Here is a 27,326-nt window from a genome sequence, read left to right as displayed (position 1 = left end):
TACGATACATCAGAAAACTGGAAAAAATACAGAAAAGCTAGAGACATTGTCAAGCAGACCATGACAGAAGCCCATGATAAATACATCAGGGGTATACTGAACGACGAAAGTGCTAATGAAGAACAGCAAAAGCCTACCATGGGAAAGAAATTCTGGCAATACATCAAGTCCAGGAAAAAAGACACTGTCAACATATCAACCTTGAAGAACAGCTCAGGAACAGAAGTAATAGACAGTAAAGGGAAAGCTGCTATACTTAATGAACAGTACGATAGTGTATTTACAGACGAAGATATGAATACAATTCCATCTCTTGGAAACAGCAACATCGACGACATAGAAATACTAAGAGTAACAGAAAATGGCGTACCCAAACTTCTCAAAAAGCTGGACACATCAAAAGCCATAGGGCCAGACATGATACAAACTAGAATCTTAAAAGAGGCAGCCGACCAAATATCACCATTTTTAACATACATATTTAACCAGACTTTGACATCTGGGACAGTACCATCAGACTGGAAGCTAGCAAACATCACAGCTATCTACAAGAAAGGTGATCGCACACAAACAGTCAACTACAGACCCATCTCTCTGACCTCTATATGCTGTAAAACAATGGAACATATCCTCTACCGCCATGTAATGAACCACTTGGAAAAACACAACATTTTAGTGGACTACCAACACGGTTTCAGTCAACACCGCTCCTGTGAAACTCAACTGGTGAACACCATAGAATCAGTAGCAAGATCTTTGGACTTGAGAGAACAAATAGATATGCTTGTCTTAGATTTTTCCAAGGCATTTGACACAGTCCCACACCAGCGGCTATTGCAGAAAATGAGCGACCTTCTACGGTATCCGTGGAGATGTTCTTGGTTGGATAAGTGCATGGCTTACCAAACGAAATCAACGAGTTTGTGTAGATGGTGAAATGAGTGATATGAAAGCAGTACGTTCCGGTGTACCCCAGGGGACGGTTCTTGGACCCCTATGTTTCCTGCTGCACATCAACGACATAGGCGATTCTATATCGCCATGTACCAGTCTACGACTGTTTGCTGACGACTCCCTTTTGTACAGAAGCGTCCACAACTCGAATACATGCCAGGAGCTACAACAAGACCTTACGCAACTGGTAGAATGGGCAAGACGCTGGCAGATGACATTCCATCAAAATGTTTTATCCTTAGGGTAACCAGAAAACGCAACCCTGTAAGTGTTGTTCACAACTACCATATGATGGGACATTACCTGGAAACTGTTCAGCACTACCCATACCTCGGCTTAGAACTATCAGAGGACATGAATTGGGACAACCTTATAACAAAAGCAACATCAAAAGCCAACAGAACACTTGGATTTTTAAGAAGGAATTTAAATAAGTGCCCACAAGACATAAAAGAAAGCCCATACAAAACATTAGTCCGACCTCACCTTGAGTATGCATCTGCAGTCTGGGACCCATATAAAAAGTGCCATATTAACCAAATCGAGATGGTACAACGAAGAGCTGCCCGATTTGTAACATCAACCTATTCTCGGGAACCAGGAACTGTAACGAACATCCTACAGACACTTGGCTGGCCAACACTAGCAACACGCAGACAAGGAGCCAGGCTTATACTCCTTTAAAAGATCCTACATGGAGAAGCATCAGTCATTATTCCAGATTACATCAGGAGACCAACTGTAACAACCCGACAATACCACAGAGACAGGTTTTCCAGAGTCAGCACTTCAACGGATGCCTATAAATACAGTTTCATCCCAAGAACAATTGTTGACTGGAACCAACTACCTGAATGTGCCATCCAAGCGCCCACAACAGACGCCTTCCGGGTCTGTGTGTGGCAGTTCCTGGCGTAACTATTGAAACCTGATTTTAACCCTGTACAGTTGTTGCAAACATCACATAATTAAGGTCTTTATTGTTTTTCTAATGTTTTTTTTTTTTTTTTTATTCCTTCCAGCATTTTTTGGCACGCCCTCGGATAACAGATTTGAGATATCTATTGTCGTTTTAGAGATAATGCAGTTTGAAATTTTACGAGCGGAGGCATGTATTTCTGAATCAACAACAGCTTACCATTTAAAATGTTTAAGAAATTGAAGAGGTTAACATAGTTATATGTTTGACCAAATACCAAAAACATTCCATGGAAAAAAACACCAAAAAATCAATTTGAAATTTTCATGTTTTGCATTGACTTTGTAAGTTTCATAACTTCTATTAATTTATATTGTTGATATTGCATCATTTTTGGCACTTTGTCAAATGGGGTCATCTTATATATCAAATTGAAGGTCTTAGTGAGTTCTACTCAAACATTACTGAAAAATTTAAACCCCCTTTTCATCCCAGTGGGCAGGGTGGGGTCATTTAGTGCAAACATTCAAATTTCACAGATGGTAAGGTTGTCGCATATCAAATGAAAGAACATAAAGCGTACATTTCAAATTTCAAATTGACGTCTCTCAAAAATGGGTTGGATGGGGTCATAGAGTGCAAAAAATAATTTTTCTTTTAAGATAGGGTTGTTGTATATCAAATGAAAGGTCATGATGTATACATTTGAAACATCAAATTCCCGACCTCCAAAAATTAGTTGGATAGGGTTATTAAGTGCAAAAATCAAACTTTCTAGAGCATGGCGTTGTCGCATATCAAATGAAAGCTCATCTACTCTATGTTACATATATCATACTTCCGATCTCAAAAATGTAGGCGGATGAGTTCATTAAGTGTTAAAAGCGAAAAGTTTCAGAAGGTATGCTTGTCGTATATCAAACGAAAGGTCGTACAAAGTACATTACGAAAACATCACTTTTACAGGAAAGACCTTTCAATTCTTTTACAAACAATTGAGATATATAGATTCTTACACTGCAACAAGTGTATTACGATATTTCTCCACTCGAGACAGTTAAATTTTATTATTTAAAGCGCGAGGCTTGCCGAGCCCTTTAAATAATAAAATTTAACTGTCGAGAGTGGAGAAATATCGTAATACACGAGTTATAGTGTCGGAATCTGTTTCTCTAATGCTTTTTATCGTTCTTTTTCAAAGATTTTCAGAAAATTGTGCTCTTTATATGCGACGTCATCAGGCAAGGTCGCCTTTTTTCATGACGTCACAATAGGAAAATTGAGAAGAAAACAAAACATTTTGACGTCATAATCAAATTTCGACTAATCATTTGCCGAGAACAGATTTTTCACTAGTGAGGAGAAATATTTTTCTCACACCGGTCAGGAAATGTGAAAATAGCACAAAAATTAGAGAAACTAGTTTTATTTGTTTTTGTTCCTGTAAATACACAAAAGTTTTTGTTATTTTTAACTTGGCGTGTACTGGTTGACACACGCGCACAGTATATCTGCGTTATGGAATTACCGACTGCAGATTAACCACATAGAAGTAGAAGTAGAAGTAGTACTATATATACACTAATCCTTGATCAAAATTTAACATGACCCGACCAAAATTGTTAATTGACATCTTATGATCTCTTATTTGAGATATTGTAAAAGTAATTTTCTGCATTTTTATTTTGTAATTCATGTAAACTTTTTTTTTCAAAAATATGTTTAAATATAGAAAATATACAATCGGAAAATTTAAAATCATGCCTACACAAACTTTTGACATGTGACTGTCACGTGACACATATAAAATTTTCTCATTAAAAGAAAATTATCCTTAAGAATATAACATATCGTTGGGAAAGGAAACATTTTTAACCTTTGGCTGCTTTAAAAATTCCCGATATATACTATTTTACCAAACATTGTTTTGAAAGTGAAAACGGAAGTAAATAAAGACATGCGCGTAAAACCCGAAAAATAGTCAACAATGGCAGATGGCGAGAGAGAACGGATCTTGGCTGATTTTCAGGTTACTGAATAACTTGTTATCCGAATATACATGTGGTTCCAGTCAACAAATCCCTAGAAAAACAATCAGCCTTAATTAGTCCTCAAACTAAATTATGATCAGTGTTAAAATGATTGGTCTTGGCAGAAGCACATTTACGTTTGAAAATTTTCCAGTGAAATGAAAAAGCAAGTCATGATTGCGCAAAAGGAATAATCTTGTATAATTTTTCTAGGTTAATTAATGAAACAACACACCAAAAACTTGAGTTGTAGACGTTGGTCTTATATTATAAGAATGGACATAAATCCTCATTCTTAAGACTTGGGTCTAGTGAGACAGATTCAATCTATAACACCGTATAAGTATAAAGGAGAAAGTATATAGTGGGTCTCATGGGGTCTAAGTGGGACATGGGATTTGCTGATTCTTAAGCATGACACTTGAAAGCTGAGTTATTAAGCGTGATAACAGGAAAGGAAGACTGAAGTTCAGCGGGACACAGGAATTTACAAGTGCTATTATGTCTACGAGAAACAGGATCAGCCCCCTACCCCCACAATGAAACCCCTTTATATTCCTTCAGGAATTTGGGATTCTGTCAGATTTTTGTTTTGGCCAACCTCAAAATTTCTTGATAAGGGATTATGAGAGCATTCAAACTAGATGCTGTCTCCTTTCAGTTTGACAGAATCCCAAAAGGTACAAATCATCTTAATAATAAATTGTTCCTTTTCTCTTTTAAATCCTACATGTCTTAGGGAACTGTCTACAAGTGATAAAAAATGTTAACGTCTACATCAAATACAATTTGGAACTGGCTATGGTTATATTAAAATGTAAAAATAATAAACAAGTTTCATTAGAGACTAATCGCCCAAATGCAGAGTTGAGTGAGGAACTGATTAATTACAAATGTAACAATACTGAATAGTATTCATAGATGTACATGTAAGAAGATATGGTATGAGTGCCAATGAGACAACACTCCATCAAAGTCACAATTTGTAAAACATGTAAAAGTAAACCATTATATGTTAAAGTACTTTCTTCAACATGGAGCCTTGGCTCACACGGAACAGCAAGCTACAAAGGGCCCCAAAAATGACTAGTGTACAAGAAACAAGAAATGCTTATGAACCACATCAACAAAGAGAACTACTGAACATCAGATTCCTGACTTAGTTTTATGTTAAAAATGATTTATGGAAATTGAAATTATCTGCCAGGAGGGGTCTAGAAAGCAGGTTTTGGCTTCATTTATTCCAGAGCTTCTGAGGGCATTAAGCAGCCCCAGACCCTCTGCTGTTTTTAGTTGGTTACTTGAGCAGCCTTGCATTCTGGCAATTTGCCTCCAATGTAACAATGATTTGATATTGTTACATTTCAATGTTACCATGGTTACCGTAGCCATTGCCTTAAAATTATTAAAAGTCTATAAAAGTATACAAATACAGAAAGACAAAAGCTCTATGGGCTTTTTAAACTGACACAACAAAAAGTACTAACATAACAAATTTATACCAATAGACAATGATAGACAAAAACATAAGTTGATCATTGCATACACTTTCCTTGAAAAGCAATAAAAGCAAAATGAAAACATAAATCAGCAAAGCTGAAAACTTATAAGCTTAAATATTAATCAATCTTAATGGTTTTCAAAATATACTTCAGAATATTAAAATTGATATAAAATGAAAGCACTAGTACATGTACATTTTGGAAATGATGGATATCTATATTTAGCCCTAAGGGTACAACCAGCCCATTTGTACACTTTAAATATGAATAATGATTTCTGTAAATTTACTATTACTAAACTGTTAAAATATATTATCCTTTTTTTTCAGGCTTGTTCAAATTTAGAAGATGTGGAAACTTGTATAGCTATTTTAGATCAGAATGAATGGAATTTAATGGTAATGTTACACTTATAGATTTATGCATATGATGTCTTATAATTAACATAAACTTAAAATATATGTAACATAATGCCTAGCATTAGTAAGCAGGATATAGATATTAAAACATAGTTAACATGTGATGTAAAACCTAATTTTAGTTCAATGATTAGCCTTTTGTGAACTGTTTGGTCTGATGCAAACAAAAAATCTTATTTCTACATTTCAACTCTTTGTCTCACAAAATAAAACATAAGTTGTTGTTTTTGATTGACAATGGTTCATCCACTTATTTTCATGAATATTTTTCATAGCAATTTATTTTCATGATTTTCTTGTTGTTGGTGTATTCACATTAGAAAAAAGCCAAGACTGAAGTACGACAATTTTGCAACTATTTATATTAGTGTTTTATTTTTACCTTTATGAAAAAGTAATGCAAATTAGTTTGTTTACAGTAATTGCTTTTAGAAGATGTAACATATTTTATAAAGATATTGTATCATTATGTAGAGAGCCTTGGGAAATGTGATGCCTGGAACAGAAGGGCAACATTCACCAGCTTTCCATGATATAGAACCAGGAGATCCAGCTCCTATGGACATATCAAATAGTTTCCATCCAGGTGTATTTCCTGAGCCTGAACCTATTGACAATAATGTGGCTGATTCTTTTGCAACCTTTGACCCAGGGTCAGCATCTGGACCTTCAAATTTTGATATTGGGCCTTCAACTAGTTTTGGTACCAGACGTGCAGGCCAGAAAACAAGAATGCTACATTTCATTATAGAATACAGAGAAAAGAACATTGATGTGTCTTTAAATGACTCAGAAACTGTAGGTAAGTCAAAAGTTTATTTGTTTGGTAAGTATTTTCCAGGTTATGATTTGTTTTGCCACTGGCATTAGGCAACAAGCAATTGGTCAGTTTTAAGATTCAAGTTAAGTGAAATGTCATATATTTGTACAAATCTTGATTGAGAATTACACACAGTGATGATATAGTAGAAAATATATAAAATGTTAAAACAAAGTATCAGTCATAGAAATGTAATGCATGTCTTTTAAAAAAAAAGGGTATGAATTTACCTGCTGTACTTATTACTGGTAATTATATACATGTGAAAATCTTAAAACAAAAATTGACTGATAAATGTACTTTTATTAAATATATTGTGTTATCATATTTCAGGTAAAATAAAGGAAGTGGTACATTCAAGGTTGGGTGTTCCTCCTGAACATCAGGAATTAAAAGGCTGGAAGAGAACTAAACCTGATGATTCAGTAAGAGAAAAATGTTTGGCTGCTTAAATAAGTGAAATATTTTGAAATTGATGTAGTTCTACTTTCTTTACCTACAGTGTAAATAAGGATGATTTATATTTGTTGTGGAGTAATGCTTGTTAGATATTAAGCAATGTTACCAGTTGCTTTGTGCCAAGAAAATTTTACTTTACCATTTTGACATGCAATTTTTGCAAAATTTTCTTCTTGTAAATGATAGAGTATAATTTTATAGTTGGTTTGCAGGCAGGTCATGCTTGGTAGTACTATGGGAGTGATTAAAATATATATATATTACCTGCAAGTTGAAAACACTTATTATTTTATATATATTGTGTTTACAAGCTATAAAGGCGCTTGCCCTTTTGGCTTGAAATTTTTCATCAAACTAGACAAGTTGTATTCTTTTTGCATCACCCTTTGTATATCATGTATATTGTATAAAAGTAACCATACTTACATCTGTTTCAAAGAACTTAAATTTTGAGAAGTTTATAAACGTACTGAGTCAGGATATTTTTTAAACAGAAAAGTATAAAAGGCTGATATGTTTCTTGAATCTTCTAGTTTCAGATGATGACACATAAAAACACAATTGATATTTATTCAATGCTGAGCTGCTCTTAGGTTAATGGATTTTTAATTGATGTAACTTTTTTTCTTCAGAAAATTCTACGAGATTTGCATTTGCCACAGGAAAATACTCTGTTTTTACTAACACCACATTTAGACAACAAAAAGATTGTGACTACAAACAGTGAAGAATTTGAAGGAAGGTATAACAGACTACATTATTTGCTAGAACTCAAATCAACAGATTATTTATCCTACTTATTATAAATCTCAATATTTCATTAGCATGATTAGACAAGAGTAAACATACGAACATATTATGCTGTCTACTATTAGTTGTTGCTTTTTTTCTGAAAGCTCATATGCATCTACCATCAATCTAATGATACATCATAAAGCAAAGGTCATTGATTTGAGGACTGGTTTACTGTAAAATATGCTAATAAAAGAATTATTTTTAATCTTTGTCCAAGTTCAAGTGTTACAGAAGAGACCAGATAAAACAGATAATAAACATTTACAGCTCATCTTTGACACTTCAAAAATTCAATGTATACATGTTCTGTTGTAAATAGGAATATTTGTAAGGTTTATAAAACCGCTTGTGATGGCGCATAGCTTATATCATGCTTGATACTGTTTTGATATGAATCCTACATACAATCTTGTAGATCCCTACAAGTTCATACTAAGATCACTTGAACTGCTGAAAAGATATTGATGCTCAGTGTATGTTTATAGCCATAAAACATTTAACATTATCAATGTCAGATATTGTTTACAAGAAAATATCTTACTGTGACATTAGAATTTTAATTCTTTGTAATCTTAGATATGACACCTGTGGTAAAAATGTGAACATCATAAAATGGTAATTTTAAGTTTGGTTAAAATGACATGAGACTTCGTACACATAATGAATAAAGGTTTCAATTTTAATTTTACTTATTTTACTTTACCGAAAAAAATGGTTCAGAATATATGACAATTGAAAACTAATGCTAATTGTTGACTGTCTTTATCTTAAATGAGTAAATTTAAATATAACTTATATCTTGTTTGTACTATTTCAGCTTTACAGAATCCTTGAATAGAACATACAAACTCGTAATAAACTTTACAGATAATGGCACTTCCAAAGAATTTAATTTAAATGTCCCAGGAATCAAAACTGTTGGAGAGGTGAGCAAATTCTCGAGAAATGCTTGAGACTTTTAGTATCAACAAAAATAATATCAAGAATATATAGATAAATAGTAAGATCCAATATATCTTCAGACATAAACCTTAAGTAAAATTGCTCTCTAGAATTTAATAGCTCACCTTTGAACTGTTTATATGTTTTGTTTTGCGTAATAACTCCCAGCAAACAAAGTTTTTGGGGGGTATGTACAAATCACCCTGTCCTTCTGTCATTTCATGTTCCTTTGTAAGGGCAACTCCAACTCAAAGACTAGACACATATTCTTGAAACCTTAAACAGTTGTAAGCATATCTATCAGAGGTTTTTACCCATTTTTTTTTCAGAAATAGAAATCAGATTATCTTTACATTGTTCTGATATTTGGTGAAGATTTACTCTCTGTATTGTTGTCAACTCTTCAGATCAGTAGCTACATGTATTTATACTTGAATGTTTCTTTCCTGGATACTTTCTTTTACTTTTCACTTGTTTTTTTCTTTGTAATGAAATAATACTGAATCTTTATATTTATTTTGATGATATTATTTATTGATGGTTTCCAATTGCTTCAATTTATTTGCAGATTAAAGGAGATGTGTATGCTATAACCAATGTACCAGCCAGACATCAGATATGGTCTGGTTGGCCTCCTGTTGCTGATGATGATACTGTAAGATTATTATATTAACAAAAATATTTTTATCTATTATTTCTTAAATGTAAGGATAAATTTTAGTTTATTTAATGATATCTTACATACATGCTTCAAGATCATGAATAACTAAGTTGCTAAAATAGCCAATACATCCATTTGCATGAATTCAAATGTATATGAAACAAGAATGTGTCCAAAGTACACGGATGCCCCACTCGCACTATCATTTTCCATGTTCAATGGACCGTGAAAATGGGTAAAAAATATAATTAGGCATTAAAATTAGAAAGATCATATCATAGGGAACATTTGTACTAAGTTTCAAGTTGATTGGACTTCAACTTCATCAAAAACTACCTTGACCAAAAACTTTAACCTGAAACTCGCACTTTCATTTTCTATGTTCAGTGGACCGTGAAATAGGGGTCAAAAGTTTAATTTGTCTTTAAAATTAGAAAGATCATATCATAAGGAACATATGTACTAAGTTTCAAGTTGATTGGACTTCAGCTTCATCAAAAACTACCTTGACCAAAAACTTTAACCTGAAGCGGGACAGACGGACGAACGAACGGACGGACGAACGGACGCACAGACCAGAAAACATAATGCCCCTCTACTATCGTAGGTGGGGCATAAAAATAGTTAATAGAATTTTCAATATTTTGAATATTTGACCTAGACTGTGTGATATAAAAAGTAAAAAATACAGTGTTGCATAATTTGATTTGCATAAATTCCTGTGATGAATTTGAAACGCTTCAAAAAAGATATTTTGCTGGGTTGACAATTGAGTTATATGCAACATTAAACCACAACTTGACTACCTGTAAGGACATTCTGTTTGACTTTTCAAATATCTCAAAGTTTAAAAAGGCCAACACAACACTTCAACAGGCAGAATGTCCCCTAAATTTGATATCTTAGTCCAAGCCAGTTACATAATATATATAATAATAACTTTATAAAGGGTTTTTTGTTGAGGATTAGCATTTTTTTCCAATTCAACTATTGAACAGTTGATGCTTGCTCTAGCTCCTGCAGTAAGGGGGGGGGGGGGGGGGTGTTGCTTTCATTTACATCACACCAAACATATATTATTCATGTTTTTAGCCGTATCAATTAAAACAAATCTTTCGAAAATGGTTTTGGGAAGTATTTATTGGAAATAATCACAACTCTATACACAAGCAGATGATATATATATATATTATTGTCATACAAATAGAGGTTATGCTTGTATTCTTTTTCAGATGACTATAGGATGTGCTGGATTATCTATACCAGAACACAAATTAACCCTTACTAAATCAAATATAACACACAGACCACAAGCCAAAAAGACGGTTGAGGTATCTATGAAGAGTTATAAATAATGATTTAAGGTGCAAGTAGTGAGACAAATGACACAGAAATCATACCAATCTAGCTGAACAAAAAACATTTGTTTATATACTCAAAGTGTTGGATGAGTTGATATGTAATCATGCTTTCTACAATGTAAGATAGATCTCCAAATTGGGATATGTGTAAAAAAAAACTAAAAAACCGCATAGTAATATATTAAATTATATGCAAAGGGTAATGCAGTAGTTGGCATTATATGTAACCTATTTCCATTATTTGGCTTGTATTTTTCAATAATGTAAGTTCAATTTGGAAGTGTCTTCCTGCAGACATTATCTTATAAACTAGTTAGCTCTTCAAAAATCTTTTAATATTATATAATTTGTTATACTTGACAAATTTGTATGCCCCCGCTGCTGGGCCCCAAGGCCAAAGGGGCTTCAAGTGTTACGCCTTTCCCCTTGCTGGTCTACTCGTAGTGTCTTCCCCAAAATTAGTTTATGTTTTTTCCTTTACTTAGTTTTGCCTTAACAAGATGCTATAAAACTTATACACAATGCTTTTTACCACAAAACACAGATCAAGATTGAATTTGGGTAATGTCACTTTTAAGTTGCTAGAGTTATGTCATTTTACATATGGAAATTTTTTTCATTTCCTTCCTCTTACATAGAATATCACTTAGGATTACATGGAAAAAGATACAAAAACTTAATTGAATAACAAGTTATACTATGTTTAGGAATGACTAGCAGTCACTGAAAGTAAGTTGACAGTACTTTTAAAAACTACAGGTCTTTAAGAAGTCCTACAATCTGTTACTTAATATCTGTTGCTGTTCTTCATAGATAATTTTTGGCCCAATAGCCCTTCTTGCCTTGATGTGGTATAAAGCAAACATTAATCAATGCATGATAGATGATTTCATTATGGTAAAGTTCTTAACAGTAGAGAAAAGCCTATTTTATTGACAAAACTAAAATGATGTATAACAATTTCCATATTCCCCTGTACAAAATAATGTTTCATAAACAGCATATAACATATCTGATTAGAATATCATCAATTTTGTATATGTCTATGTTACATAAGTCACCTGACTTAGAATTGTAAAAAAAATGTGTGTTGTTGGTATGAAATTATTGTTACATTACCACTCTTTCAAATTTTGTTCACAGTATTTCATAGATATTTCTCTCTTTATTTTACTCACCATATGTTTGTTTAAGTACCTTAAAGCAAATGTAAACATTGAAAAAGAACGATACCATTATTTTTGTTCAAGAATCATGTTTATTATTTTAAAATTACATCCATTCTTTTAAATAAGGATTTTTACTGGTTTATGCCTTTCAATCCTTAGTTCTGTCAGTCTTACCCTTGAAATGTTTGCCATTTTGTTTTCTCAAGAAGTACAAATCAAACTTTTTTTCAGGAAGTACAATTAATGGCCTTCTGAAATTTAGTCTCAAGCTTTATGTGAGAATGCTATACTGTGATGCATTTTTAGAAACATAGAATACTAGTTTTCTTCTTTTTATGCCCCACCTACGATAGTAGAGGGGCATTATGTTTTCTGGTCTGTGCCTCCGTTCGTCCGTCCGGTTAAAGTTTTTGGTCGAGGTAGTTTTTGATGAAGCTGAAGTCCAGTCAACTTGAAACGTAATACACATGTTCCCCATGATATGAGCTTTCTAATTTTAATGCCAAATTATAGTTTTGACCCCAATTTCATGGTCCACTGAACATAGAAAATGATAGTGCAAAGTTCAGGTTAAAGTTTTTGGTCAAGGTAGTTTTTGATGAAGTTAAAGTTACATCAACTTGAAACTTAGTACACATGTTCCCTATGATATGATCTTTCTAATTTTAATTCCAAATTAAAGTTTTGACCCCAATTTCACGGTCCACTGAACATAGAAAATGATAGTGGGAGTGGGGCATCTGTGTACTATGGACCCATTCTTTTTTTTTTTTTTTTTTAACTAAGTCAGTGTTCCAGCTAGGCCGTTTTCACAGGGCGGTCTGCCGGCCCTTTCCCAAGTGCCGCCCTGTGCCCTTTTACAGTTTCCAGGGCGCCCAGCCTTTTTGAAGATAGATCTCATATTATTTTGTTCGTTTTGATATGATCTGTCAATTACGAAACTTTACCTGGCGACAAGTTTATGACTTTGATTATGACCCTTAACTAATCAACAGTTACAACAGGTGTCATAATTTGTTGTTACAGCTAATCCGTTTATCGGATGGGTCATTTATGATCATCAACATTATTCATTCAAATAGAATTGGTCAGTCTACATTTGTCTTTAAAAAAATGATATAATTTGCTATGTTTACCGTAGTAACATGGTTAAAATGTAATTGACAGGAAAGTCAAAACCGTAATCAATTTGTTAAAACATCGTTTTACTTGTTTTTCGTAAAATAAATTGCAAATTCAGATTTATTTGTCTTCGACTGCCCACATTTTTGATATGAAAATAACAAAATCGACCGCCGTTGTTGATCGTATTTGGCATCTTCTACGTACTGTTTATAATCCTCAAAAGAAGGAGCACGGCCAATTAAAGAAAAATAACTCAATCTTATTTTTTCCTAGCATTGAGTTACCTACTGAAGATATTCTTAAATATGTCTACATACTAATGGCTTTAAAATTTATATGTTAAGGTCTTTTGAGTTATGGGAAAAGTTAAAGAGGGTCTTTGTAGCAGGATTTGTAGGGTGCCTAGGTTGTTTTTTCTGTTTTCTTTATTTTTAAAACAAATTTTCACTGTTCACTAATTCCTAACATTATGCATTTAATGAACACAGCTGTTTTGTGCTGTATTGCCTTTAAGCCCTGCCGAGGTAGAAGGGTCTTTCCTAGGTAAAACTTGGAAAGTGTGACCATAGAAACAGAATAAACCAGGACACCTTTCAAAACATACTGCATATAAAAGCTTAACTGTGCAAAGCAATGCATGCTTTGAAAATTTGTGTGACAAAGTGTTTGACAAGTTTTTCAGCCTAAAAAGTATGAGATCACTTTTTATATGGGCTTATGGTGTTGTTCTTGTATATTATAACCAGTGATTCAATGTTTGATTAATATCTTTATTAAAACATGCCCTTTTCATATTATCATATCACACATTAAATGCCCTTTTTTTTAAGGATTGGCACCCTGCCCTTTTGAAATCCTAGCTGGAACACTGAATACTTATATAGCTGGGCTATTGCTCAATAGAAGACAAAAGAATACACAAGTTTATCCTTCTTCTATCTATGTTTCAGGATGTTATAGCAGATATAAGTGATGACGAAGAAGATTATCAAAGTTGTTCATTTCATACAGAACCTGATGATGATATGTTTGAATCAGAAGGCTCAATGACACGCAAAATGACAGCGTTAAGTAAGTCAATTTGATTAGGTCCTGAACTGTCAGCTTAAAACTTACATACATACAAAACAGGAAGTATAGGATAAATTGCAATGAGGCAGCAATCCAATTACACCAACAACTCTAAAATAATCATATATAGAAAGATGCTAAAGGTCCCTTTAATTATTGAGATCTGATTTCGGCTAATAAAAGAGAAATTTATAATATGTTGTTTGGACTGCAGTTTCTGTCAGATATTAAGGTTATGACACCTGAAAAGGTTTTTAAATTGCTCACAATTGGGATCTCATTTTCTCTTGATGGAGGCATATGCTAGTAGCAATGACAAATTGCTGACATTAGAGAATTGAAAAAACATCTATTATTTAGGTTCTATTATAACTATAAGGGCTGATAAAAGCATTCTGGATAATCCTATATTTGTTCAATAAGAATGCTATTGGTACATAAATAATTTATACATGTCTTTTCCTTTATTGGACTAAAAATAAGATTTATATATATGAGTAATACATTTCAGTACCTGAAACTGTCAAAGATGAAACAGAAGCTTTAGAACATTTTACTAGAGAATTTCGTGAAAGGTATGATATTTGTAATGAAAGAAATATTCTCGGAAAAGAAAACTGCTTCTCTTTATATTTATAAAGGGATTTCAAAATATGATGTACAATCAGGACGAAATTGGTTATGAAAAGGAAACATGATAAATTTTAATTGCCTCCTTAGTGGTGCATTCTTGACTCAAGTGTGGGAGGTTAATAGTTTGATTCAGGACCGGGTCATACAAAAGAAATTAGAGTTGGTGTTTGCTGCCTATCCACTCAGCATCCAGCATTTGAAGTTAGATCTAAGATTGTATGCCCAGTAGTCAGAATAATTTTCCAGGTATGGTGACATAAATTCCTGCGGCGGCTGTTAACTTGTGAACTAGCACATTTGAAAACAGTATTAGCTTCTTTATATAGATAAAAGAAGATATGGTATGAGTGCCAATGAGACAACTCTCTGTCAAAGTCACAATTGATAAAAGTAAACCATTACAGGTCAAAGTACTGTCTTCAACACGGAGCCTTGGCTCACACCGAACACCAAGCTATAAAGCCTAGTACAAAGCATATCACATTATCATTTCCATTTAATTTTTCACCAAATGTAAACTTTTTGTCACTGTTGGCCTTGTACTGTTATTGGACTGTCAGTTGTTGTGAAGATAAGGCTTTGTATTTGTTTTTTTTTTTACAGATATGGAGAAAATCATCCAGTATTTTTTGTTGGAACCCTAGAAAATGCATTAAAAGAAGCTTTACAAGGAAGAGCAAAAGATGTAAGTTGTTTATTTTACATTTTATTTATGGAAATATTAAATTCATATCCATGTACTGTTAAGCTTTTGTTTTGAGATAAAATGGGGTGTGCTGTTGCTTTTGAAAAAGGAACTGTGGTAACAACAACTGTTTAAGTTGGTTATTAGGTCAGTGAAAAGGAAATACTTGTGGTATGTCAATGACATTTTGATTGCCATTGTTTTTTAGTATTGGTTGTTATTTCAATTTTTCACAGGTCAGCAATTCAAGACTCTTATTATGTTATTCTTCTATCTGTTGATTTAATATTCGGTATATATTCATAACAATATGAAAACATAGGAAGCATAATATTAAGTTTGAGATCATTGTTGTGGAGACATTTATGTGGACATTTTGGCCTAAAGTTACCATATATTGCTAGAAAATATTGATTTTTCAGACCTCCTTGATAAGTGTTAACTAATTCAATGTTCTTGCAGGAAGATGACATTGTATCTCATATGCAATACCCTCACTCCCTCAGAATACTTGTTTTAAATAATTTTTAACTGTTTAAGAGAGCGAAAATTTCACCATATTGTTTTTATCAAACTAAATCAAATGAATTAATTGCTCTATCTTACTGTACATATTGCAAATATATAAAAACTATGTGTTAATATTTGTTTTTCTTTTCAGAGAAAGTTATTAGCCATATATCTACATCATGACAACAGTATTTTATCTAATGTGTTCTGCTCACAAGTGTTGTGTAGTGACAGTATTGTTAATTATCTCAGTAATAATTTTGTTACATGGGCCTGGGATCTCTCATTAGAAACAAATAATGCAAGGTACATATCAATAATAAATCTCATGTAGGTCTTATCTATATGGAACAAGATGATTTTCAGAGTGTTTCTACAACGAATCTTACATGAGAAACCTCTTTCTGTCAAATATTGATGACTGTGAAAAGAGAAGCTTGTGTAGGCTACCATCCACACTAGATGAATTTACAATCCTTTTCTCTCATCACTGACTTCTAACATGACCAATACTAAGTGGTTAACATATATCTGTGACATCATTTGAATGGGGGATAACTTGTACATAAATCAAGAGGAGCAAACAGTTAACCTAAAATGAATAATAGGATTATTCATCACATGTTGTAATTTTTAGGGTTATTTGAGAATAAATATAACACAATTATTTCATGACATTACACAGTAGAATCACTAGAGTGTGAGTATTAATTTCATAATGTAATTATGATGATTAGATTGATCTTTATATATGGTTAAAAAGTTATAAGACCATACACCTTATATTTATTTTTAGAGTTAGCAATTCTTCAATGTATTTCCTAGTCGTTTACACTGAATTAAAAAAAAAACAAGAAAATTTATCAAGTTCTGAATTCTTGTGAAGTACATCATGTAAAGATTTATCAAGTTCTGAATTCTTGTGAAGTACATCATGTAAAGATTTATGAAGTTCGGAATTCTTGTGAAGTACATCATGTAAAGATTTATCAAGTTCGGAATTCTTGTGAAGTACATCATGTAAAGATTAAAGGGTTTTTTTTACAGATTAATAACATTAGCAAAAAGACATTTTGGTAGTATTGCTTCAACACAGATTCGCAACTACAGACCTGATCAACTTCCTGTTTTATATATAATCTCAAGGTCAAGGTCATCCAATGAAGTAGTTGATGTTATACATGGTGAGTGAAGGTCATTGATATATTGAAAATGTTAGTTAAATTCTTACACAGATGAATAACTTTATGTATAAGTAATTGAGATTATGTTATTTTTAAACCTTATGATTTATAAGAAAGGATATAAGAAATAACTTTAAAAAACTTGAGTAATAATTGACTGGTCTCATAAGTTTTAAGTAGAAAGAGCAAGACTAATGCACGATCATGTTGTAACAGTGACACTTCATGGCAGATAAGAAATGATGCACTACAATTATAAGCTTGTGCTTAAGACTTAATTGTTCACTTAAATATAGTGGTAACAGGTCTTTAACAATTTATGAATTAATTTTAACACAAGTCTGATACCAAAATTGTTTGGTAGTTGAATCAGCAGGAATTATAACCGAAATATATGCAGCTCAATTAGTAGTTTTATATTTTGACTAGGGATGTCAACCAGTACTCAAGTGCTCCAGTATTGCTTGGTAGTACCAAGTATCGATTATCAAAATTTTTTTATTACTGAGAGCGCTTCCAGGGAAATTATATATTAATCAAAATGAATAAAAATTAAAATACAATTTGAATGTTTGCGTTTAACTGTCATTTAAAATTTCTCCAAACAGAAGTACGTGTAGGATATATGAACACGAGCATTTTTCCAAGGCTTAAACTTTTAGCTAATCTTAGTCCCTCCCACATCTCTGTGCCGTCAGAGCATATATTTTCATCAACAGGACTGATAGTTACCTATTAATTTTAATAAATCCCTATTTCCCTGAAAAAGTTGACAAGATAATATATTTTAAATAAGAACAATTTTGTTGCACCATGTATCAACCCTCTGCACATGATGAATGGCATCCAATCATCACCCTTTGTTGATAATCAAATGTGTTTTTTACGGTTTTCAAATACTGTTGTTTGAGTAATACTTTTTCTATAGATATTAATTCATTACTTGATTAGATAATTGCCAATTTACATAATTAGTACAAGTAGTAAATGAGCTATTAATTATGGTATTAAATTCCTTCAACTATTTTTAAGTCCTTGATAATGTTGAGAATTTTACGATCATAAGACAACGACCCACAATACAGAACATGGGTATAATTTTGTGTTTCCCTTTTATGTAAATGTTTTACCGAGTGAGTACTCAAGTATCGCTCGGTAAATCCAACGAGTAATCGATTAGTAAATCTTCACAGAGTTGACATCCCTAATTTTGACTCATTTTACAATGAAAAGTTTTGACTTTGGTTGTGCTTACTATCACATAATTTTAATTAAGTCTCTATGTGGATATAACTATTGAGAATGTTATTAAATTCTTTGAGACAGCAGCTCTGAACTAAAACACATTCTTAATATAAATTTATTGTAGGTTCTGTGACATTAGATGAATTAATGACTAGGTTAATACATGTAGTAGAGGTATTTAATCAACAGCTGACAGGCGAGATAGAAGAAGAGGTAAGAAACACAATTACTAATGTCAATCAATTGATTACTCAAAGGTCAAATGTAAAATGAATTATAATGAACTACAATTAAACATACAAAAAATATATAACATATTAAATGATTTGTCAAATTATAGTAAACATACATAACTAATTCTAGGTCCAATAAAGAAAAGTATGATTTTTTTCCAATATTTGGTCCACCAAAAATAAACATATAGAGCAAAATATTTGTCCACCAAAAGTCAACATGTAGAGCAAAATACAGCTCCACCAAAAGTAAACATTTTACAAAATAATATAGCAAAACAGTGAGCTTAGTAAGGATCAGTCAACAAAAAGTCAACATGCAAATTGAAATATTATAAATCGGAAGTAAAACATGCAACCTGAAATGTCAGTCAAACAAAAGTGAACAAACTACTTTTGAATAATTGCAAGCCAAAAGTAAATACACAAAAAATGAATTATTTGTAAGCCAAAAAGTTTTTAAAAAGCAATTATACAAAATGAAATTTGGGTTGAGCAAAATAAACATTAAAAATTATATAACATAAAAGAAGGAATAGGAATATAGTGTATTAATTCATGATACAAACTCTTACAAAGACATGACAAAACACAAAGAGTACTCAGTTCTATCTGTAACGTTATGTTATGTCATTATTAATTGATGATACAAACTCTTACAAAGACATGACAAAACACAAAGAGTACTCAGTTCTATCTGTAACGTTATGTTATGTCATTATTAATTGATGATACAAACTCTTACAAAGACATGACAAAACACAAAGAGTACTCAGTTCTATCTGTAATGTATGTTTTTGTAATTTTAGTCAGAAAGAGATGCAAGAGAGATGATAAGGAAAGAACAAGAAACAGCTTTCCAGGAGTCGTTAGCTGCAGATAAAGCTAAAGTAAATACATTTTATGCTAATTCTTAAACGACGGCAACATTTTTTTGGGCAGTTTAAGTTTGGTCCAAATAGGGGTTCAAAATTAATCTTTGTTCGATTTCAACAAATATTGACTTTATGAGATTCTTTGATATGCTGAATTCAACTGTAATTAGATTTTGAATTTTTGACCTGTTATTAAATTGGGTCACATTAAGGTCCAAAGGGTACACAATTAAACTTTTTTGTTTGAATAATGGTTGTTTGATATGGTGGATCTAATCAATTTTTAGCTCACCTGTCCCGAAGGGACAAGTGAGCTTATGCCATCACTTGGCGTCCGTCGTCGTCCGTCGTCTGTCGTCGTAAACTATTTCAAGAATCTTCTCCTCTGAAACTACTGGGCCAAATACTTTCAAACTTTAACTGAATGTTCCTTAGGGTATCTAATTTATAAATTGTATCCGAAGTTTTGATCTATCAACAAACATGGTCGCCATTGCTAAAAATAGAACATAGGGGTCAAATGCAGTTTTTGGCTTATAACTCAAAAACCAAAGCATTTAGAGCAAATCTGACATGGGGTAATATTGTTTATCTTGTCAAGATCTATCTGCCCTGAAATTTTCAGATGAATCAGACAACCCGTTGTTGGGTTGCTGCCCCTGAATTGGTAATTTTAAGGAAATTTTGCTGTTTTTGGTTATTATCTTGAATATTATTATAGATAGAGACAAACTGTAAACAGAAATAATGTTCAGCAAAGTAAGATTTACAAATAAGTCAACATGACGGAAATGGTCAGTTGACCCCTTTAGGAGTTATTGCCCTTTATAGTCAATTTTTAACCATTTTTCTTAAATCTTAGTAATCTTTTACAAAAATCTTCTCCTCTGAAACTACTGGGCCAAATACTTCCAAACTTTAACTGAATGTTCCTTAGGGTATATAGTTTGTAAATTGTATCCGAAGTTGTGATCTATCAACAAACATGGTCGCCATTGCTAAAAATAGAACATAGGGGTCAAATGCAGTTTTTGGCTTATAACTCAAAAACCAAAGCATTTAGAGCAAATCTGACATGGGATAATATTGTTTATCAGGTCAAGATCTATCTGCCCTGAAATTTTCAGATGAATCAGACAATCTGTTGTTGGGTTACTGCCCCTGAATTGGTAATTTTAAAGAAATTTTGCTGTTTTTGGTTATTATCTTGAATATTATTATAGATAGAGATAAACTGTAAACAGCATTAATGTTCAGCAAAGTAAGATTTACAAATAAGTCAACATGACGGAAATGGTCAGTTGACCCCTTTAGGAGTTATTGCCCTTTATAGTCAATTTTTAACCATTTTTCGTAAATCTTAGTAATCTTTTACAAACATCTTCTCTTCTGAAACTACTGGGCCAAATACTTCCAAACTTTAACTGAATGTTCCTTAGGGTATCTAGTTTGTAAATTGTATCCGAAGTTATGATCTATCAACAAACATGGTCGCCATTGCTAAAAATAGAGCATAGGGGTCAAATGCAGTTTTTGGCTTATAACTCAAAAACCAAAGCATTTAGAGCAAATCTGACGTTGGGTAATATTGTTTTTCAGGTCAAGATCTATCTGCCCTGAAATTTTCAGATGAATCAGACAACCTGTTGTTGGGTTGCTGCCCCTGAATTGATAATTTTAAGGAAATTTTGCTGTTTTTGTTTATTATCTTGAATATAATTATAGATAGAAATAAACTGTAAACAGCAATAATGTTCAGCAAAGTAAGATCTTCAATTAAGTCAATTTGACCAAAATTGTCAATTGACCCCTTAAGGAGTTATTGCCCTTTAAAGACTTTTTTCACAATTTGTTCATCATGTTGACTTACTTTAAAAAATCTTCTCCTTTGAAACTGCTGTATCAATTTCAGCCAAACTTAGGCTAAATGAGTTTCAGAGTATCTAGTATAAATTTTATATTTTATTTCCTTGTATGTCAAGAAACATAGCTCCTATGGCTAAAATAGAACATAGGAGAAAATGATTATTTTTTTTGGCTTTTGAAGAAAATAGGACGTTCCAAAAAACATTTAAATAAATTGAAAAGCCAAAATAATCATTGATGAGAGATTTAACCAAAAGAATTAAGGTGAGCGATTCAGGCTCTTGAGAGCCTCTTGTTTAAGTGCTTAGACAACATTCATTCTGTGTCCAAAATCTATGCTATGTCAAATATTCAATCATAATCCAAATTCATTGTTATTAGATTCTCTGTCAAATTCTAAATTGAGAAATTATGTTTAAATATACTTTTGAATTAACTGTCCATTATTAGATAGTTTGACAAATAATTATTATAGGCAAGTTTTATAGACTTTTTGATGGCAATGTATTGATGAAAAAAAAATCATTATTTTTGTAAAAAAAATTATTATATAAAGAACTTTGTGGTAGGTTTGTTTGTTATTCTGTATGAATTAATTTTTAGAATAATATGTTTTATTTTGTTTATTCTGATGTCAGAGGGGGCCCCTTTAAAAAACTAAAATTGTCCATTTATACATAAAGTAAATTCTTGGTGTAACTGAGTATTTAAATTTTGGATATTGATCCATAACAGATAAAAGTCAAATTTTAATTTTTTGAGTTCTTTGACTACAATCATTCTGTGTCAGAAACCTATGCTGTGTCAAATGATTTTAAATCACAATCAAGACATGTACCAAACTTGAATGTAGTATCCATACTTGCCAAACTGTATAGGGTTTCAATCTCTGCAGTCATATCAAGTTGAATTTTACAGAGCATTTTATTCATTTAGAAAAACAATATAAATTTCCAACCAAATAATATGTTGATTCTGTTGATTTCAATTCCAGTTATTGATGATAAAATAGAGGTCAGGTTTGATCTTATTATTTTGATCTTTTTATCTTTGAGGATATGGTCCTTGATTTAATGGGAAATGACACTTTATGTTGATACATGAGATAACTTGAGAATGCTTGATCTAATCTTTTATCAAATTTTAATGTATTGTTCCTCATAACAAAATGTAGATAATGATTAATTTAAAAGATTTTCAATTTAACTGTTCAGGAGTTGTTGCCTTGTGGATGATTCACTCAGAAATACCTTTTTGCTTTGTTCAATAGATTTCATATGACATGGCTTGTAAAGTTTATCACCTGAAATCACCAACAATTGCCCTTTTTTCAATTTGTTTCACTAATTACATGTACAAGCAAAGCTGGAAAATAACCAAAATTCATTTTTTGTACTGTATAATCACACGTGAAGATGTCAGTGTTTCATTTTTTTGTTATTTTTTAACATATCACCCATTTTTGTCCTTTTATGAGGGTGGTAAAAGGTTATTTTCATGCACACATTGTATATAATGTATATATTCACATAATTCCTCGTCAGTTTTTCATTAGTAGTTGGGTTATTGACATGGCACATCTTTTAGTGCAAGACAGGTGCCTCATTGAAAGTGTTCTGCTTATTTAATTTTCCTGCAACCTGATGAGTGCAATTTGCATCTGTGCAGTACCTTCTCTCTGTTTGCCTATACTATGTATTTTTCACTTAGAATTTGTTGTCACATTTTTCTCAGAAACTGCACAACAAAAAAACTTTGATATTGCTGTTAATAGTGACCAAAGGTACCATCTGCTCAGTATGAAGCCACTTCCTCTAATATGGATGGATTTGAAAAAAGTTTTTTTGTTTGCAACTTTTGAGACCTACCTAGGGCTGATCTGTATGTGTGTCCATTTGTCCCGATTTAGGTTTAAGATTTTGGTCAAGGTAGTTTTTGATTAAGTTAAAGTCCAATCAAATTGAAATTTTGTACACAAGTTCCCTATAATATGATCTTTCTCTTTTGAATATCAAATTAGAGTTTCGACTCCAATTTCATGATCATCTGAACATAGAAAAAATACAGGCAATTCGGGCATTCGTGCACTATGGACACATTTTTGTTGTGCTAAATCTAAGGTTTCAACTGCTTCAGGCAAAGTGGACTCTTAAATACTTTATAATTTTGGCTTTCAGGTCACAATCATTACTGATGAAAAGTTATATCATGTTGACACACAAGTCATAGCATTTGTTTCTTTAGTGGTTTGTTTGGCACTGTAGATCTTGTTTTTGTTAGTTTTATAGTTTTATTTATTTTAGGCTGAAGCATTAAAACTTGAAAGAGAAGAGGAGATGAAAAAACAGGCTGAAGAACAACGACAAAAAATAGAGGAAGAACAGAAACAAGAAGTAAGTAAATGATGTCAAACTTGTCAAGTATTAACTTAAAAGCACTTCCACTACAACTTATCTGATGATTAGTGTGTAACACAAACTTGTGTGCCTGCTTAAATCTCATCATTCCAAAAGTGAATGTTACCTTTGAAATATATTATATAACATATGAGTTGATGCAATTTAAATAAATTGTTCTAAAGGTAATAATATCCTTCTGTATTTAAAAAATAAATAAGATAAAAATGTTGACCATTTCAACAAGCAAAAGTTGTTTTAGGGCAGATACTTCTTTTACAACCCTATAAAATTATTAAAAGAAGCATTCAATTCTTATTATTACAATTTTCTGGTACACCTGAAATTAATTGTTAAATCAGTCGTTTTGTTTGTTTTTAAATGCATTATTTTATCATTGTTATAGATTTTCTACAAAGAGCCTGTATAGTCACAGCTGTTGTATTTTATACAGAAGTACAATTTGTTATTTGAGTGCCACGCAACTGTTATCAGGCATTCAAAATCACAGATTCTATTGAAACATACATGTAATGTAATATTTGGAAATTAATTTCAATGAAATGTTTTTTCAGGCTCTTATGTTATCAGCAGAAATTGCCATGCCAGATGAACCAAGCCCAGACTGTAAAGATCCTATAACAGTGTTACGGATACGAACACCTGACGGGGAGACATTATCTCGGAGATTCAGAGCGAAGGAACCATTAAAACACCTTATTTATTATGTTACGTCAAAAGGCTTTCATACAGAGGGATTTAAACTGTTAACCACTTTCCCAAGGAAAGATGTAAGTAACACTTCATAATGGTCATTTTGGTTGATTTTGTGGGTATAGGTGAACCAGGAATTTTTTTACCGCTGCCGTGGTGGAGGGGGCATTTTAAAAATTTTACCCTTGTCTGTGTTTGTCCCCTATTACGTCCCTAAATTGGTTCTGTTCTCCAACTTTATTTTGCCTCAACTAATTGTTATGAAACTTATGCATGATGTTGTATTACAAAAAAAACATAGAACAAGCTTGAACTTTGGTTGCATCACTTTTACGGTTCTACAGTGATGCCACTGTACAAATAGAAAAATTGCAAAACTTTGATTTCAATTCTCCTGACTTTAGTTAGTCTCAAGCAGGTGTTATGAAACTTATTCACAATGCTTATTATCCCAAAACACAGATGAAGTTTGAAATTTGGTGGCGTCACTTTTTTTTTAGTTATGCCCCTTCATAAACATCCATTCTTTAACTTTAGTTTGCCTCAACCAAATGTTATGAAACTTATCCACAATGCTTATTACCACAAAAAGCAAATCAAGTTTGAATTTTAGTGGTGTCACTTTTACTGTTCTAGAGTTATGGTCCTTTACAAATGGAAAAATGCTGATTTTTTTCTCTTACTTTAATTAGCCTCAACCAAATGTTATAAGACTTGTACACACTACATAACTTATTACTCGAAAACTCGGATCAAGTACAAATTTGAGTAGCATCACATTTGCTGTTTTTTAGTTATGTCCCTTTGTCCCTTTATTTAATTATTCTTTATATTATATGCAACATTCCCCATTTATTTTTTTAGGCTATTATCTTAAAAATAAAAATAGATAGCAAGATGCTTGAAACGAAAACAAAATAATCAGCTACACAAGATACTTACATTATTCAAAATGTCCAAAATCATCAATCAGAAGCTACAATAATCAAATGATGTATTCTAATTATTAAACTTTATCTATTTTAAGATTTCACAAGAAGATGATAAAAGAACATTACAAGATTTAAAACTTTATCCTCAGGAGACATTAATGGTAGAAGAAAGATAAAGAAGCATGTAAACCCCCCATTCTGTGTCTGTGATAACCTTATGTTCATTATTTATTTGTCCTTCTGTTATAAAATAGCAGCAGGGCGTGTCCCATTAACATACCATACTTTAAGGGTATCTCAATCTTTCCTATTATTGATATTTCTGCATAAAAAAGATTTGCTAGGCTGGTACAAATCTTCTTATACATGTATTGTTGGTACAAAATAAGAATTAGATATTGTTGTGTTCATTGAACAACAAAACCATAAAATTAAACAATCAACAAAAGGACATTTATATTTATTTGTGTTGCTCAAAGTTTGAAAATCCAACACATGAAAAATCAGCATTCAAAAATTGGAGTATATTCACGCTTATTTATGTTATTTAATTTTCTAACGCTGAAGTTGAAAGTCAGACACATGTGAAACCAGCAGTGAATCTTTTTAGAGTATTGAGCATTTTTGAGGAATTATAAATAACAAATTGAATGAACCTTCTTTGAGAAAAGGGAAATCATTTTGACTGTTGTAAGTGGTAGCCTTTTATTTTAATGTTTGAAGAATAAAGTTGATTTAAGTATAAGATATTTTTTTATTTAATACAAATCACCTGATTTAAAAAAGGTCTTTTTCATACAACCATTATCAGCTGTTGACCGGTGAATATATTCTCTTAACAAGTGAACATATTTTTCATTTGAGTCTCTTTTTTTCTGAAACTATTTATCACATTTGTTAATACCATAATGTGGTTCATTTTAGCAGTTTATATTTCATGAATCTAAGAGTCAATTATTTCTTGAAAGTTTCAGTTCTGTTATTCTTGTCCTAAAACTGATTTCCTTTTAAGATTAAATTTACATGGGGAGTTATTTTACCAATTTATCCTAGTCATGAAAATTTCTCAATTTAAGATAAACATGATTTCAATTTTGAAGGTCCACGTCAGTGTACCTTTTTATATACATTTATATAAAAGACATTTTTAGGTGAGAAGAAAATAATTCAGATAAATGAGATCATTCCAGTGTTCAGTGAACCACAAAACCTTGGTCAATAACCCTATTTGACATATAATTTTAAAAGTTTACCTCTTTATAAACATGTGTACTTAGTTTCAAGTTGATTTGAGTACAAATTACCTAAAACCAAAACTTTAACGTTATGCCAGTTGAACAATTCATTAAAGTCAGCTCAATCTTTCTTAAATTTTGACATTACTTTTGAGAATTTTTATTTTTTTTTTTAAATGTATGACTGCTAGCCATGCTGTGTTTTAATGTGTATATATTTTATGTATTATAAACTGAGAGTTTTAGGCATGTATATGCTTACAACAGTATAGACAGGCTTTCTGCTCTGTAATATTGTGTAACTTAATCTTTTATTATTATTGATTGAATGCTGATCTCTATAGTCTCCAAAACTGTCATGGTATTAAAATGGCAAGAACTTGTTGTTTTATAAATAAAATGAAAAGAATTCACTTTTGAATTATTGTTAGAAGTTAGGTCCATGGTCTGTAGGGTTATGAATGGTTTTAAAGGTTTTGACTGGGCTGAAAATATTTAATGCAATTTTATGCAAGTCATTTTAAAAGAGATTTTCAGAAGTCTGTCACATATTTAGAATACACAATTACTCTAGAGTTAAGTCTTGCCATT

General features: G+C 31.9%; 1 protein-coding gene across 1 annotated transcript; it reads left to right on the top strand.

Moving 5' to 3' along the window:
* The first annotated feature begins 3,778 nt into the window (after positions 1 to 3,778).
* On the top strand, positions 3,779 to 27,148 carry LOC143047698 (FAS-associated factor 1-like). The gene is made up of 18 exons (XM_076220909.1): positions 3,779 to 3,902; positions 5,735 to 5,803; positions 6,299 to 6,626; positions 6,978 to 7,069; positions 7,736 to 7,845; positions 8,716 to 8,824; positions 9,409 to 9,495; positions 10,734 to 10,832; positions 14,107 to 14,227; positions 14,739 to 14,802; positions 15,464 to 15,545; positions 16,207 to 16,361; positions 17,103 to 17,239; positions 18,609 to 18,697; positions 19,527 to 19,607; positions 23,762 to 23,851; positions 24,430 to 24,645; positions 25,596 to 27,148. The coding sequence occupies exons 1-18, from the start codon at positions 3,861 to 3,863 to the stop codon at positions 25,674 to 25,676; spliced, it is 2,052 nt and encodes a 683-aa protein (XP_076077024.1). The 5' UTR covers positions 3,779 to 3,860; the 3' UTR covers positions 25,677 to 27,148.
* Positions 27,149 to 27,326: the final 178 nt, after the last annotated feature.

The sequence above is a fragment of the Mytilus galloprovincialis genome, chromosome 1, assembly GCF_965363235.1.
Source record: "Mytilus galloprovincialis chromosome 1, xbMytGall1.hap1.1, whole genome shotgun sequence".
In the NCBI taxonomy this organism is placed as follows: domain Eukaryota; kingdom Metazoa; phylum Mollusca; class Bivalvia; order Mytilida; family Mytilidae; genus Mytilus; species Mytilus galloprovincialis.
The sequence above is the reverse complement of the archived record's forward strand: the minus strand, read 5'-3'. Positions and strand labels throughout refer to the sequence as shown.